This window comes from Clytia hemisphaerica, unplaced genomic scaffold (assembly GCF_902728285.1).
Source record: "Clytia hemisphaerica strain Z4C2 unplaced genomic scaffold, Clytia hemisphaerica genome assembly, whole genome shotgun sequence".
In the NCBI taxonomy this organism is placed as follows: Eukaryota; Metazoa; Cnidaria; class Hydrozoa; order Leptothecata; family Clytiidae; genus Clytia; species Clytia hemisphaerica.
Genome location: NW_027104055.1, coordinates 92,237 through 108,496, shown reverse-complemented (window position 1 = coordinate 108,496; position 16,260 = coordinate 92,237). Strand labels below are relative to the sequence as shown.

The window sequence follows — 16,260 nt, the reverse complement described above, 5'->3', positions numbered from 1 at the left end:
AAAGATCATTACAGTGTCATACAAATCTGCTCCCCTACACAAAGTTGCGCCCCTCCACCTATCTACGCTACTGAGTTCCCATCGATATGAAAATATAATTTGATTTTTCTTTTGGAAGAGTGTCCCAATGGTTCTATCAGCTGTAATTTAAGAGGCAAAGTTTTGAGTGTTTCATTATATGGATGAGTACTTTCCCATCAATCAGGCTCTTATCATAATGAGTTCTGTGAAGTCGATAAACTTTTTCGGCTGATGATATTTCGAAATGACTTAAAAAAGTTATTTCCCACAGACCTTACCGTAAAACTTTAGACAAAAAAATATATTATATAATTTATTTACCCTGAATTTCTTTCTTGATCAATCTTCTTGATGAATTAAAAATTAAAGCTTGATGCCTTTCCAGCCGAAATTGTTCGCCTTTTATACTCCAAAAATCTTCAAATTTGTGACACCTCCCACAGCTGTGAAATTTCGAACCGAAAAGTTGGTTTTCGGGAAAAATTGCACAAAAAGGTAGGATGTCTTTAATGAGGTCGGGTGCCAAATTAGCACATAAATAACATGTGAATTTTGTTATGGGGTAAATAATTTTTGGATCGGAGGTCTACGTACATCTGGTCTTTGAATTATTTTCTTCCTTTCATTGTATCGAGCTTTCCCAAAATATGGCTAAAGAGATTATCACTGTGCTATTGAGACAGGGGTCCATTGGCTTTTTAAGTGTGCTTTGATTAAAAAATAAATGGAAAATTGCTGTAGTAAATTTCTTTCTCAATGAAAACTCTCTATTACGATTTTTTTGGCCTAAAAATTTTGGCTTCCCAGCTGACACACAACGTTGTTTCAACGTTCATCTGACGTTATATGGACGTTGTGAACGTTAGATAAACGTCGAAAAAACGTTGTGTACCAGCTGGGTTAGAAGGCAAAAGAACAACAAATGCGAATTACGCAAAAGCTGTGGGTTTTCTGTAACATTCAAATTCGGAATCAGTACCCTCAAATTGGGTAAGTAACATAGGAAAGGTTGGTCAAGGATATCTTGAAAAAAAGACATGGGCCCCGGCGAGCCATTTTGAGTGGGGGCGGGTCCAATATAATTTGGAAAAAATGTCGCCCAAATTTTTCACTTTATACACCCTCAAAACACCTTCAAATGTTATCTAATGGGGAAAATGATAGTTTTTGTGGTTTAAAATAGTAACTTTTAAGTATGGCATATGGTCTGCAAAAAAGTGGAACATTTTGAGGGGGCTGGCCATGGCCTAATTATGATTGCTATGAAATTTCTTAAAATGAATCAGATCTTAGGGCTCTTTTCCCTGCAGGAATGACTTTTGGCTAAATTTTCCAGTGGGGAAAGCGTCTCACCGGATAACAATAATAATAATAATAACGAATGTTTTAAGTGGCTGACTCCGAAAAATCCTTGAGCTTTTAGACAGCTCAAGAATTGTTTCCACAAAAAGGCCACTAAAAATCACGAAATCACGCTATCGATCAGTCCCTTTAAATCAATTAGTGTGCTGCAACAATGAAAATCGGAATAAAGACTTATTTGCCATTCATCAAAATAATGACTTCATGTCATTTTAGGGCTTTTGATTCAATGATTAAACCAATGTTTTCAGTTCCCAATCGGAATCTCACACCAATGTTACAGAAGTCATTTATAAATGATAAAATTATCGTTTAAGCAATGTATCAGAATGCAAAATTCACACTAATTAGCGATTTTTTACCCGAAGGAAAAAGTTCAAACTTGTTATCAACAGTTTTTTAATAGAAAAAGAATTGAAAAGCTGAGTAAATTCTGAATCCTGGAAGTAATATATCTCTTCGAAATTTTTTTACCGACTTTGAATGCAAATAAAATCTTTTGCAATTGGTTTTAAATTTTGCATAATTCTGCATTTTACCCTTTGTGCATGTTACTTCTTTCACGAAAGGTCCCGGCTTCTTCACAATACAGTATGTGGCCCCCAAAACGTCGATCAAATTTAAAATTTCTTTCAAATCTAGAGGAAAAGAGGTTTTACAAAAATTTTTGGCTGCAAAAGTTCTTTTTCAAAATTTTCAATTTCAACAATATTTTTCAATCACTTAAAGATAGGTAGCTTTTTTCTAATGGCCCCAAAACGGAGGTTTGCAATTTTAGCGATTTCTCGACAGATCTTTAAGATATGAATACAAAATTTTGGCCATAGTTTGGAAATGTGATTTAGAGGGTTTTGGGCATAAATTTGTTTGATAAAATTTTTACAGTACACCCCTGGTTGTCAAAACGCAGGTTCGGGGCCCCCAAAACGTAGGTGTAGTTAAAATTAAATTATTTAGCCCAGTGATAATAGCGGGAAAAACTATGAACATATTTGTGTTTACCCTTAAATTTACGACCCGATGGATGTAAAATTTATGATTTTTATGATTTTCGATATTGCAAAGTCCAAACTGAAAATTTAGAAATTTTCAAAAAAAAAAATTTAGATTTAACAACGTCTTTTAATCAAGTTTCTGAAAGGCAATCTCTTTTGGAAATAGTTCCATTCATGTATGGAATAAGCTGTGAAAATTTTAGAAAAAAAGCTTAACTGAAACTGAAAATAGGTATTACCTTTAAAGGTATTTTTCTCCTATATTTTCCAAAAAAATGACAGAATTTGTCATTTTTGCTGATTCAGCGAAATTTTATATATGATGTTAATTTTTTGTTATAAGCTATTAACTCAAGCTGATGGGAGTGGAATTCCAAGATATTTTGCTGTTTCTCATATTTAGAATTTTCGGTTTTATCAATGCTGATTCTAGGGTCCCAAAATACTGGCTGACCTCGTTGACCTTTAAGATGCGATATCTTTTACCCATCCTCTAAAGTCACAGATGTATCTGCATTTTCTGAACGGCATTAGATGTAGAAAGTTTCCTATACCCCATTTTCATAACTTATTTTCAATATCCAAGGAGCTAGAGTGAGTTATATGCAATTTTTATCTAATTTTGGTGTTAAAATATTTCCTTCAGACGCAAATATGTTATTTTGAATATGTCTCAAACCATCAAAAACATGCTCATTTTCAAGTATAACCATCATTCTTTCAAAATAAACAAAGTTCGTTTAATTTTGATAAATCTACAACTCAGAATCCTCATTTTAATGACGACCTCCGTTTTGGGGGCCGGCTCCGTTTTGGGGGCCATATACTGTAGTGAACGTCACATCTGGTCACATTTCGTCTTTTCCAGTCTCTAGTTTGGATGTTTTCAGATTTTTTGAACGTTGTGATTTATTTTTTATTATCTGATAAACAACCACGCCCAAGCCACACCCAAACCTAACCCATCACCATCACGAAATCACGTTATTGATCAATCCCGTTAAATCAATCCCTATTCTTTTCCCTAGTCATGTAATCAGTGCCTTAAAAATACCGTCTGATACACCTCTGTCTTAGTGACCCAGTGATATTCTAAACATCACTGATACACATTTTTTATAAGAACAAACTACATAGAACACATGGCTTCGCTGGCCAAAATGTTAAGGACAAATTAAGAACATTTAAAGGCATTGTAGACTCAAAAACACCCTATTTCTTAGGAGAATGGTCAAAAAATTTCACAAAATGGTCAAAAAAAGAACATGTTAAGGACATTTTTAGGTTTAAAACTGAAAAAAAGTTAAGAACATCCGAAAGCTTCAAAAAATTTGGATGTTCTTATAAAAAAGAAACGTGTAGTATTTATAAACTTGACCTGGGATAAGCCCAACCAATTAGAAATTCAAGTTAAGTGGGGAGATACCGAAAATTTTTTACTTTACCGGGGTAAAGACTGAACGAGTTTTGATCTTTCAGGAGTTTTTTCATCTCCGAATTTGGTATTATTTTAAAAGGGGATGTCCGGGTTATCTTCCAAGAGATTATTATCTACTAGGATTAATTAGTTATTATCAAGCTAATTTATTGGATTCAAAAATTCTTTAATTCTATTTTCAACGGGATTTAAGGGCTCTGGTCATAGTGAAAAATCAATTTCAGAATTTGAAAATAAAACCTTATGTTTTCAGAACAAACTGCTTTTGAAAAAATGTATTTAAATAATTACATCACTGGTACAGGGATGTGCCTCTCGTCAATTCTCTTCAAAGAGAATGTCATATCGTAGTCTCGGAAATTATTTTTATTTTGTGAGCTCTTCTAAGATATTTTTGTACGTACACACAATTACGTAGTTGGCTCTCACCAATTCTAACTTCAGGGAACCAAGAATTTGGAAGATTCGAATTACAGAAACTATTTTATAATACTCGGAGACCAATATTTTAGTTCGAAGTTAGTTAGAGGTTTAAATATTAGACAGAAATAACCAATAAAATATCCAGAGCAGTGGAATATATATCTTAAATTTATGTCTCCTAGAGAGCTCTTCAATTCTTTATTTAGCCTTCTTATGAAGTAGGAAGGAGTCTATTCAAACAAGGTACCAAAGAGGTGGGTCTTATATATCCACTAATGAAAAATGACGCATTAAAGTACTTTCAAATCAAAGAGGTTTGGTATAGCTAAAGCTCAAAAAAAATCTTTGAATACATAAATGAGAGAAATTCTACAATTTTTTGTAACGAATTTGGGCCCTCTCACAGCAAGAAACTTGCTCACAGAGAATTTCTTGATTTTGATGTCCTCTTAGAGAAACTTTTAAGTTGTATCATTACCACCCGCGCATATTTGCTACCCATATGTCTATGTACTGTCCCGCCGAGACTGATACTTCATAAATACGTTTTCAGTGAAGAATGTAAGGATTTTAGCCCTAACTTTAACCGCAATACCGATTTTTTACATAGGGTAACGTTATTATATATACATGATGCATAAAATAATTTTTTTTTACAAATACAAAAAAAAAAACTTAAGAAAAAACAACATACACTTGGTGGATTTGTTGGAAGTTATATTGAAATACTTTTTTCACTTCTTTTGAATGAGTTCAGTTTGTCTCTAAGAGCTCAGAGTCCTCTCTGATTGTAAAAGAAAATTTCGATCTTTGTATTATGAATCGAGTTATGAATTTCAATTTCTAGGCCGAACTCCGATAACGTGGAGAGAATATTGTTTGTTTTAAAAGGGTTGGAATTGAAAAAAAGGATTGCCTGTTCTTACAGTGACACGGGGCCCATCGGCTTTATTTATAGGAAAAAGGCATATTTACACTTTGACTGAAACTAAACGAATTTTGCTTGCAGTTTACTTATTTATCTTCAGCCAGAGGTCAAAAGTTTTGACAGGCATGCGTCAATTCCTCCAAAAAAAATCTAAACGAAAAAAAAGTTTTTTAAAGATTACGAATATATATCAATTCAAATGTCTATAAAAAAAGTTATCAAAATAAATATATTCTATATATCGAACGTGAGTTTGAATATTTTTCACTTTTCCCCAAATTTTGGTAAATAGTACCCATAATACTATGTCTTTTACACTTATTGTCCATAAAAAGTATTTTGGTCCCTCTTTTGCTCTCTTTAGCCCGAAAACTTTTTCTCAAAGCGCTGTATGGGCGATTTCAACCTTCCCATTCGGTAAACCGATTTCAGTGACGTCACCATTATTTTTGGTTGTGCTACCATTTACATGATTGCTATGGTTACTACTAACCACCGTTGTATTTTTGGCTTCATTTTTGTTAATATCTACTTCATATAATCCAATCACGTGACTAGTTTTCCGGTCCGTTTTTCCGTTTTCGTCCGTACCCTCACCGGATAATTTCCGCGTGTCTTGAAAATCTTCCCAGTATTTTGATGCTGGTTTCAATCGTTGATATTGTCGTGTGAAATTATTGACAATGATAGGAATCGGCATTGCAATCACGAGGATACCTGTCATGGCGCACACTGCACCGACCAAACGACCAGCTGTAAAGAAAAAAAAAAGAATTCTACCTTAGAAACTTTCTAATTTAACAAAACATCAGGACTCTCGATTAAATTGAGACTCTATAAATATGAAACAATTCAGGAATTTTAAGACTTTATTTAGGTAGAAATTATGTAATCGTTCAATATTTCGCTATCATTCGTTTGAAGATACAGTTGACTTTCTGTGATTAGATTTTCAAGAGAAATTGGATGTTCACAGAATAAGGGTAGTAGAGTGTCGTTAATAAGAGTATCTTGTTGACGGTGCCTTTCAATATTATCGAATGATGGTGCGTCTCAATAGTAGAACGTCGAATTAGAGAGCATCAATTTTATTTTCCACCCCTATTAGGTTCATTTCTTTATCGCTGGCGATGATCTGAAAATTGGTAAAGTGAATACAAAAGACTGTTATCATTTGTTTCTTAATAAGAGCGATAGATATTGTAGATAGTTTGGAAAAATTCCAAAAAAGATATTTGTGGTTTCATAGAGTGACTGGAATTTTTCTTAAAGCGAGAAGTGTGCTTTAATTGTGTTTGGACCAGAAATTTTTGGCACCACTATCAAATGAGGTTTAATTTGTCTATGAAATGTTTTCATGCAATTTACTAGCTCATCTAGTATATATTCTTTTTATCCTCCAGCATAATCTACTCTCTGAGTCTCTAGTGTAACCGCTTTCCTCTTTAAAGTTGCGTAAGAAGCTCTGAAAACGTAAAATAAAGCAAAATTCAAGGGAAAATAGGTCAAACTCGAGTGATATTCTAAACTTGTATGAGAATTTTGACAACAAACAACATCCTGAACTCCATTTTAAATTATTTATTCACTCGATTTCTAAACAACGGAGTGTGCTGCCAAAAATATGGTTTTCAAAATCAAACCCTTACAGTGCAGCCATTGAGCAATGAAAAGGTACCCTTACAGCGCATTTTACTGAACGTTTCTGACCCTTACATACAGTGTAGTTTTATTTCATATCTTATTTTGCTGAAGCCACCTGAAAATGAGCCTGAGATGTCGGCACAATGTGCAAAACAAATCAAAATGGGTGCGAGTTACAACTATAAAGATATAAATCAAAATCTTACTAACCGGACTTACAATTCAGTAGTCCCCAAACACACCCTAACAGTGTATCCAGCATAAAGAAGACCTTTGTAGTGCACTCTATCAAAAGTACACCCTTACAGTGCATTTCGAAAAACCTACCCTTAAGGGCGGCACATACTGTAGGTCGAACCATATGAGTGCCCCCCCCCCTCCTGGCGATAAGTAAAGGAATTCTACTCACGAATTGATTGTGGAACTTCGTCTCCGTATCCCACTGTTGTCATAGTAACAATAGACCACCAAAAAGCTCCTGGAATCGACACTAACTTCGTGCCCGGTACACCATCTTCAGCATAATAAACAGCACTTGAGAATAAAAGTACTGCCAACAAAATAAAGAATACAAGTACTCCAAGCTCACGTCCACTTTCTCTAACAGCTATACCCAATATTTTCATTTCATTCGAATGTCGTGATAATTTAAAGACCCGAAATACTCGAACCAATCGAACGGCACGCAGAAAGTAAATGGAAACACTACCTTCCATGCTGAATATGAGTGTCACATAAAACGGTAGAATCGATACAATGTCAATGATATTCAAAATATCTTTCATAAATGACCATTTCTTGGGTGAACATACGAATCGCAGTATAATCTCAAATGTGAAATAGACGATACAGAATAACTCAATATCGTCAAGAATCTTTATAGTCAACTGTTTACCAGGTGATAGGTCATCAAAATTGACTTTATTGGTATTATACTCTGGTACAGTTTCCCAACAGAATGTTACGATTGAAGTTATAATAACCAATAGAGAAAACATGGATACTATTCTTGCCATGAATGATGAATCAGGGTACTCCAATAATGTCCATATTTTACGTTGTACTAATCTTTCTGGCATCGGTATAACCTTATTATCAAATCCTTTTAATCCAGACTGCATTGCTTCTTCAACTAGTTCATAATATTTGATATCTCCAACGAAAATATTTTGATTGACTTGAGAGGGTGGTTCGAAAATACCCGTCTGATAAAACGTGAGAACGCTTTCGAAGACGATAGCATGTCTATCTAAGAAGATCTCCCCATCTTTGGTTCGTTTCAATTTAGCGCGGTTTTCACTTGTACCGATAAGGGAATCGGGGAAATTATATAACGTATGGCTGGTTGTTATGAATTTACGACCGCTGACGTTAAAAGTGACCAGTTCGTTCGGCTTTTTATCGTCTCCGTCAATCTTGATTCTGGTATCTTCATTATAGCTTTTGTTCTTTGATCCTCCGTCCACCAAACGCCGCTCTTCGTCCATCCTCGCGCCTACTAAAATTGAAAGAGAAAGAAAAAGAGTTAGTTTCTAGGGTGTAACATTGTGAAATGATGAATTTTTTACCTTTTCATTGACCGGTAGATAAAGTTTTCAGACCAGCTTTTAACCTGAAATGAATGTGGATTTTAGTATGATTTTAGATAGATGAAACGTCTGTTAAGTAGATTTTTGTTGTTTTTTGTTGCTTTTTACCCAGATAAATAATCCCTGTTTACTATGTCAAGACACAATTTAGAGCTGACACAAACTGATGTCATGCAATTGAATTTGTCCTTCTTCTTTTAAATAATTGAAGAAGATTGCTTTAATTACTGAAAATATTTTTTTTGGATAACGATCAATTCTGGATTGATTGGTGTCGGATGGGTTGTGTTGCAATATCATCATTCTGAATTGGCGAGCGCAAAGTTTAATTTGTTCAAGATAAAGGATCTATAAAAGTTATTTGCCTCTTTAAAACTTCTTTGAAGGATAAATACCAACCCCTACCGACAAATGTTTCTAGAATTTACTTTCAATTTTGTTATCATTGCTTGTTCTTCAGGTACATATCACATGCGTTAGACGATTTGCATACATATAATTCATTTTACCCTTGTATAAAACAAGTTTTCCTGTACCAGACAACAAGATGTGATGTAGTTTAAGAGCGTTATCTTCCTTGGAGGGTCTTTGCCTCTACCAGACGACCACGGATTTTTCCTCGACTCCATGTGATCAAAAAATCGCATGTTGGGATAAAGATAATGACAAGTAAGTCTTCTTTTTGCTATTATCTATTGAGCTCTATAGAAATGATACAGCTGACGTAATCGTATTTTGTCTAAGATCCAAGCATCTGTTAAGTTTAGCTTTAAAATATGATTCTTAACATGTAGTAGGTTCTGCTTGCTCACCAGCTAGGAAAGCTCAAAATAACACCATTTCCCGATAAATGTCACAGCAATTTTCTCTCTTTCACTCACTCACTCACTCCCTTATTCACTCATTCACTAATTCACTGGACTCGCTTGTGAGCCATTGAATTTGAGAACTTACATGACCGCGTAAGATAGAAAAATAGTGGCCATTGTAAAGGAAGTCTAAACTTGGATGCTGCATTTATCCTTTCGTTATATCAAACCCAAGTAATTTATAGTTGAACAACGTTTAATCTCTAGTATCCAAATTATTGTCTTACCGGCAGGATGTATATGTACTTCTCCCACATTAATTTGACCTGCTGCTTGGCCCGCATGCATCTTGAAAATCAAATAATAAAAAAGAAAAAAATCCAAAACCTCCCCTATACGCTACGTTTGTTAAAACCACGCGTGTCACATAAAATCTTGCAAAATATTCAAATGAAAACTCTTTCTCCCTATCAAACCTTCAAATAGAGATGATGACAACTGATTAAAGTTTTGTGGAAAAATTTTATTATTAAGAAATTAATTAAGAAAAAAACTACACGTTTTTTTTTAAAGAAACATGAGGCTCAGAATGCCTAAAAACTAAGAAACATCTAAAAAACATGCTGAGGCTGAGAATGAGAAAATAACACTTTTTAATTCGTTTTTTTTAATAACCTTTTAAATCCAGACTTCCATAAGGCTGATTATGTCAAAAAGTTTGGAAACATGTAAGAAACATTTAAAGCTCAAAAGGCCGATTTCTTAAGAAACATTGAGTCTGCTTCGTGAAACTAGTTTCTTAAAAAAAAAACTACCAAAGTCATAAGAACACTGTTGCTAGACAATTTAAAATTTAATTCATTAATAATGATGACCGTATGGTCCAATATTTCCCAGCGGAAATCCCCTAATTTTTTATTTCCGAATATACTAGCCAATTAAGGACCCTGAGCTGTCTTTGGCTAAAAAGGCCCTGGCGCGTTCTTCATTAAGTATTGTGGGAGACGTTTTTTCGAAGACGGACTTTCATCATCCACCGCTGCAGAAACCATGTTTGTCGTCGCAAGTTATCTATTATTATTTGACTTTTTTGCTAATCTTTGTTTCCTTTTTTTTGTAAGAAATGTTTGTACATAAGTGTTCCCGTTTCATATCAGACACATATTTCATATCAGGACGGCGTCTCCCTATCTAAAAACAAAACATTTAACTATACTGTATTTTCAGAAATATCTTTTGCGGTTCATATTTTTAATGCAAAATACCTCACAATTTGTGAGTCACGAATCAGATAAGTCTGTTCTGAATGAATTTTTACGTCCGTTGCAAAAAATGGTAGAAAAGTGACCAATTCCGGTCGAAAAGTTAGACACGATTCTTGCGGGTTTAAAATCGATTTCATTTTATAACCACAGAATTCCCCTTTAATTGATAGTTATATCAAAGTTACTTTGCATCATCATGCTGGAAAAACTTGTTTTTCAATGTTAATGGAGGGTAATTTAAATGTTATTGTTGAAAATACTAATGACCTCCTGGCCGTCTATTACTATGGCGAAATTTCAACATTATTTTGCGTATGTAATATTTGTAAATGGTCAAGGTAAAATATGGATACATGAACGCTTCAATTGTCATCGTCCCTTTGCATCAACTTTTGTCACAAATTGGAAGAAAATATTTACTTTTTTGACTGGATTTGTCAAATTTGTTCTGTCAGGGTCAAAATTATGTTGGAAATTGAAACCTGTCAGGGCCTTTTTGGTCAGCCTAAGCTGAGCATTCAAATAGGTAAAATTTTCTTCCATCAGCATCATAAGACGACAAAAAAAAATCCGATTTCCGGATCTCACTTTGATTTCTAAACTTTCTTCCGATCGGGTTAACTTTTTGGGTACTTTTAGCGTGCGTTGTTTTTACAGATCATAATGTGGTGTTTCAAGATGGCGGCTCAAGCGATAAGTCAGATGTCATAAGTCAGTGTTGTACCAAAGTATTTCCAGTGTAAATGATCTGTTGCAAGCTTCAATTTCTGTTATTATATTTCACATGATTTTCATCAAGGGGATTCTTTTTCTACATCTTTTGAAGGTTTAAAGCCGTTTGCTCAAGTTTTTGTTTATGTTGAATTTTCTGATACTTTTTATTGCTGTTTTTTATTAGTTTTTGCAATAAAAACATATTTTTCTTGTTTGCCTCTAGGTGGGACTGATGGTGTTATAATGTTATTGGAATTTGATAAAGTTTACAAAAGTACAGCTACTGTCTAAATTTGATAAAGACTGGATGATGCAATCGTGCTTTTTTGGACTTGGTTTGGACGTGTTTGATAAGGCGAATCGCGAAAAATTGTTTGGTTCCCGTCATTTCTACTTTAAAAAGTGGGGGTCATTTGGTCGGTCGGTCGAAAATATTTTTCTTTTAAGAAGCAGCTACATCTTGTTGAAAGGGAATCCGTGTGGACTGATCCGAATTAAGAAATTGAGAAACCGTGGATAAACTGGTTTTCGGTTTACTCTCCATTAGCATGCGGCTCGCTACTTCGATTTGAAAACTTGTAAACATAAAGCGTGCAGAGGTCGACAGTGGAAATCAAGCAAAGCAGCGGAAAAGCTTTCCGACTCTCCAACTCTACCTGCTAACTCTACCTGAGGGTCGGTCAGATGACGGGAACCAAATGATGACATCACATCTCCTATTATTGAACTTGTAAAATTATGACAAATGGTCTTTGGAATTTGATCAATTATATTAATATTAATATATACAGTTCTTGTTGAAATTGATCAAACTATTTTTCACGCAGTTCCGGACGCAGATTGTGTTTTTCTAACCTTTTCTTACCTTGGCGCACGTTTTGACTGAATGATGGAATGGAATGAACGGCGATAATTAATTGCTACTCCGCTGCCCTGTTGAATTTATTTATTTTGGCCGTGTGTTTATTCCGCCAAGGCGGTAAAGCAATCGCCCAAATTCAAAGACCAATCAAAAGGGAGTTTAAAGCAAAATGGGGGGAAAATGAACTTCCCTGCACAGCAAAGTCTTCAAGATGGTTGTGTGCATGTTGTGTAACTTGACGGTACTAAACTACAAAATTTATTTACGAAGACTGGATGTAAATTATGTTTTTCTGACCTTGCCAAATTTTGGCTTTGACTGAATAGCAGTCAGTTACGTACCTCATTGGCCTTGCAGACAACTGACAAATGGTTTCTGTAATTTGACCAAGTCTACCAAAATACAGTTCCTGTTGAGATGTTATAAATATGAACTACGTTTTGAAAAGATTTTGATGCAAACTGTGTTTTTCTGGAGTTTAAAGTGTTATTGGAGTTTTATCAAGTAAAACAAAAAGTACAGTTTCTATGTATATTTGATGGATATCTTTATTTCTGACGTTTTGGCAATTTTCTTATTTATTTCTAGATAACACTTTGGTCAGATATGGATATTGTCTACATCCAACAGAAAAAATGTATCATAACTGACTGGAATGAAATTAACAAAAAGTTTAATTACACTATGTTTCTCTTTTATTTTATAGTAATGAACTATAGCTTAATTGTTTGATGTCATAGAAACAGTGCTACAATGCTAAAGAGAAGTATACTTTGATCTTCTCGGTGGGGGGGGGGGGGTTGGAGGAGCTCTCAGGCTTGTTTTAAATAATTTTAAATCAAGTTATCAAATGTTTCACATTTTGTACATTATTCAACATTTTTAGTCTACTCTGTTTCAGTCCCGGGGGGGGGGGCAGCTGGGCAAAAGGACTGACGGGTATGTGCGGGTCCTAAGGGTACCTTTTCCAATATGTTTAAAATGCACTGTAAGGATCGGAAAAACTAGAGATGCACTGTAAGGGTAGAAATTTCAGAAAATTCTTGAAAAATCTAGATATTTTGACCAAAAATGCTAGAATTTTGACCATTTTTTGCACGAAAGGGATCGAAAATTTTGGGGGAAATGCACTCTAAGGGTATGATTTTCACTGATTTTTGCTGCACTGTAAGGGTGCAATTTTAAAAGCCAATTTTTGGCCCGCACATACCGTCAGTCCACAAACCCAGTGCCCCCCCCGGGGTTTCAGTACATCTCTTACATCTGTTAACCCACTTATTAAAGCTATCTAGCTAAGCTCTAATGGCTGACCTTCCAGCCTCGGCTGGTTTATTTTGCTTAAGAGTACGTTCTTGTCCGTGCAGCAACCCGTAGTTTAAAGGTAGAGCATTCGGCTACAGTGTGCAAAGTCAATGGTTAATATATATAATATATCTCTGCTTAATGCTCATCAAAAGTTCCCTAAAAAAGTTATTATGGAGCTGTTTGAGGTCTAACTCTCCAAATCATTCAAAGAAGAGAAAAAGAGAGAATCGAATCCTCCAAATTATCCGAAATGGGCCTTATCCCTGGACAGAGGAAGTTACCACGCTTGCCAGACACTGCTAACCCTACGCTCACGACAAGGCAGAGTTATTGATACCCGAACTATACGGGAGGACATACATCTTCGCAGGTGTTGAACCTATGAGTATCGTCACCACACCTCATGAAATACCTGACATACTCCCCATACTCTTTTATCAGAGTGATGGTACCCAGTTCCCCTCACAAGGCATGGGTCGACCCGAGCGAAGGTACATTAACTTGCCAAGTGAATCATAGCACCGAGTGAGAATCGAACCCTGACCTCACAGACGTGAATCAAGGTTTATAACCGCTTCACTACTTCACTTAAAGCATTTAAAAAGAATAAGATATTGACACAATTAAAAAAGTAAAGCAAAAGTAAAGAGCTGAAAGCCAAAATTCGCTTTTGCGGAGAGTTTCATGCAGGAATTCTAATACATATTCCGTGATAATCACAATCATAGATTTTAAATGGTTATTTACCGTATTTTAAGCGCATTATAAACCACAAACTAACAACTCGAATCAAACTTTTGAATAATTCTTCAAAATTCCTTTTTATTTTACACGACAGACTCTAAGAACATTCCTCAATATTGAAAATCTTTCTATCAGAAATTTGACACAAAAGCTATTGACATTTATACTTTTTAAAAAGTTTTCACTTAATACCTTGACCCTCCCACCAAAGATTTGGAAATTGATACTATTGATACTATCATGTAACCTAATCAGACGAAATTGATACTTTCTTATATATCCTGATTAGCTGTCAACTACCCGTAAACTCTTTATTAGAAACCAAAGCGTTATTTCAACGTTAATCTAACGTCATGGATGTTAAAAAGATGTTAAATGTACACCGTTTGTTCGACGCTTTCTTTCCTTTTTGGAAAAAAGTTTGTGGGAAAATTGGATCAAGTTTAGAACTTTCCTTTGGAAGATTTGTGGGAAGGGTAAATAGGTGTTTCCAGACTTCTATCACATCCGGGGAGGGTGTGCTTGGGTAAAAAGGGGTACAGGGATGTGCCGCTGGTCAGGATACCTTTTTTTACCTCGATGAGTCAGGTAGGTCAGGTTTATTGTTTGAATTCAAAATTTGTGGCAAACACAATTATCACAATATCATGAATTGAAATCATCAGATAAAGTGTATTATGGAAAGTTCATCGAGATAATAATTTAAAATAATTACATTGACGTCTGAGATTGTTTAAGGCGTTGTTAGTTGCACACGAATTCCACATATCTATGTAAATGTTCTCATAAACGTTACATGAACCACTACTGTCCAACATCAATGCAATGACTTGTCAACGAATATCACTGGCTCGTTAAACTAAAGCTTATTTAGATGAAAATATGTTGTTGATTTTTGCAAGACATAAAGAAAACATAAAGATAAAAAATCCAACCATACAACCAATATATTAACTAACAGGCAAATCACCACGTCTTTCAAGCCCGGTGGAGCAACCGTAAAAGTGGGGAGGCTGACTGCTCAAAAAATGAGATAAAACTCGCTAAGAATTTGAGAAAAAAATCTCATTTGCTCAAAAGTGGAGAGGCTGAAGTCTCCCCAGTCTCCCCGCTTCCGCCGGGCCTGTTGACCTTACCATCTATAAAAGCATTATTGATATGTATCTTAGAAAACAAATAACAAATTCAATGACCCCAGAATTATTTTTTTTAGTTAGTAGTACCTCTTCTCCACTTTCTCTTGAACATCTTACACAAAATCCACCTTCTTGAACTTTTCTTCTTAAATTCGTTTTCTTCTTCTCCCAAAAAAAGTTATAAATCAGGCAAAAGAAATCCTTCTTCAATCAAACCCTTATAATGCTTTTTATACGCGATTTAAACTTCATAATAAAATTTCCTTTCCATTTCTTTACATCAACTACACAAAAAAAAATTGACCGTAAAATTCATAAAAAAACATTAAGATTTCTCTCTACATTGGACCATCAATATGGCATCTGCTTCACACAGACTCTCATAATTTGCAATAAAAATCTTTCTGAGTACGTTCAAAAACGTCCGATGAGAGCTCGTTTTTTCTCCGATACGACTCGCAAAGTTTGCTTTAAATGTTCTATATGTGTTTTGGGTCATATATCCTTATGTTTAACCAACCATCTGCATATACATAGAATTGAGATCATTTTTGAAGACTTTATTTTGAATGTCAATATATGGGAGAGTTTATTTGCTATAGCAACCACTTCCAAAAGACAAGAGGCATTTGGATGGCTTCTTGTATTCCATTGCCCACTAATTGTCATATTATAACAACAAGAGAAAATGAAATTATAGGTTTGACCATACATGCTCACGCAACAAATTCGAGGACAATTATTCCCAGAGATTTTCTCCCTGACGTTTCATAGAACAGACTTACTTAAACGAGACCTAAAAAACACAGAGACAGACAGACGCAGACACAGAGCTGGTAAACCTAAAGCTGGATCGACCCCTGGAGTCACTCCTCACAGCGAAACTTAGCTTTTAAAAAAGAAAGATTTTGTAACCATTATACAAGCCTTTAAATGTTTTTTTTTCTCTTTTTTTAGTCACATTGAAGTTTGCATACAGTATATGACCTGATGGCAGTTCAAAACTAGTTCTAGCAAGTGCAGCC

The 16,260-nt window shown here is 34.9% G+C and overlaps 1 protein-coding gene across 9 annotated transcripts in view; it reads right to left on the bottom strand.

Annotated features, from left to right (window-relative positions):
- Nucleotides 1-4,821: 4,821 nt before the first annotated feature.
- LOC136812157 (potassium voltage-gated channel subfamily A member 1-like) overlaps nucleotides 4,822-16,260 on the bottom strand; it is a 35,255-nt gene continuing 23,816 nt past the window's right edge. For 5 of the 9 annotated variants that reach the window (XM_067068626.1, XM_067068629.1, XM_067068632.1 and 2 more), the window contains exons 2-3: nucleotides 7,221-8,309; nucleotides 4,823-5,920 (exon numbers count right to left, since the gene is read on the bottom strand). In XM_067068626.1, the coding sequence (XP_066924727.1) occupies nucleotides 5,547-5,920; nucleotides 7,221-8,309 (1,463 nt within the window). In that variant the 3' untranslated portion in view covers nucleotides 4,823-5,546. Of the gene's footprint in view, nucleotides 5,921-7,220; nucleotides 8,310-9,496; nucleotides 9,684-14,102; nucleotides 14,203-15,322; nucleotides 15,716-16,260 lie in introns of those variants that run through there. The other 4 variants (XM_067068633.1, XM_067068634.1, XM_067068631.1 and 1 more) reach the window with 4 other exon arrangements.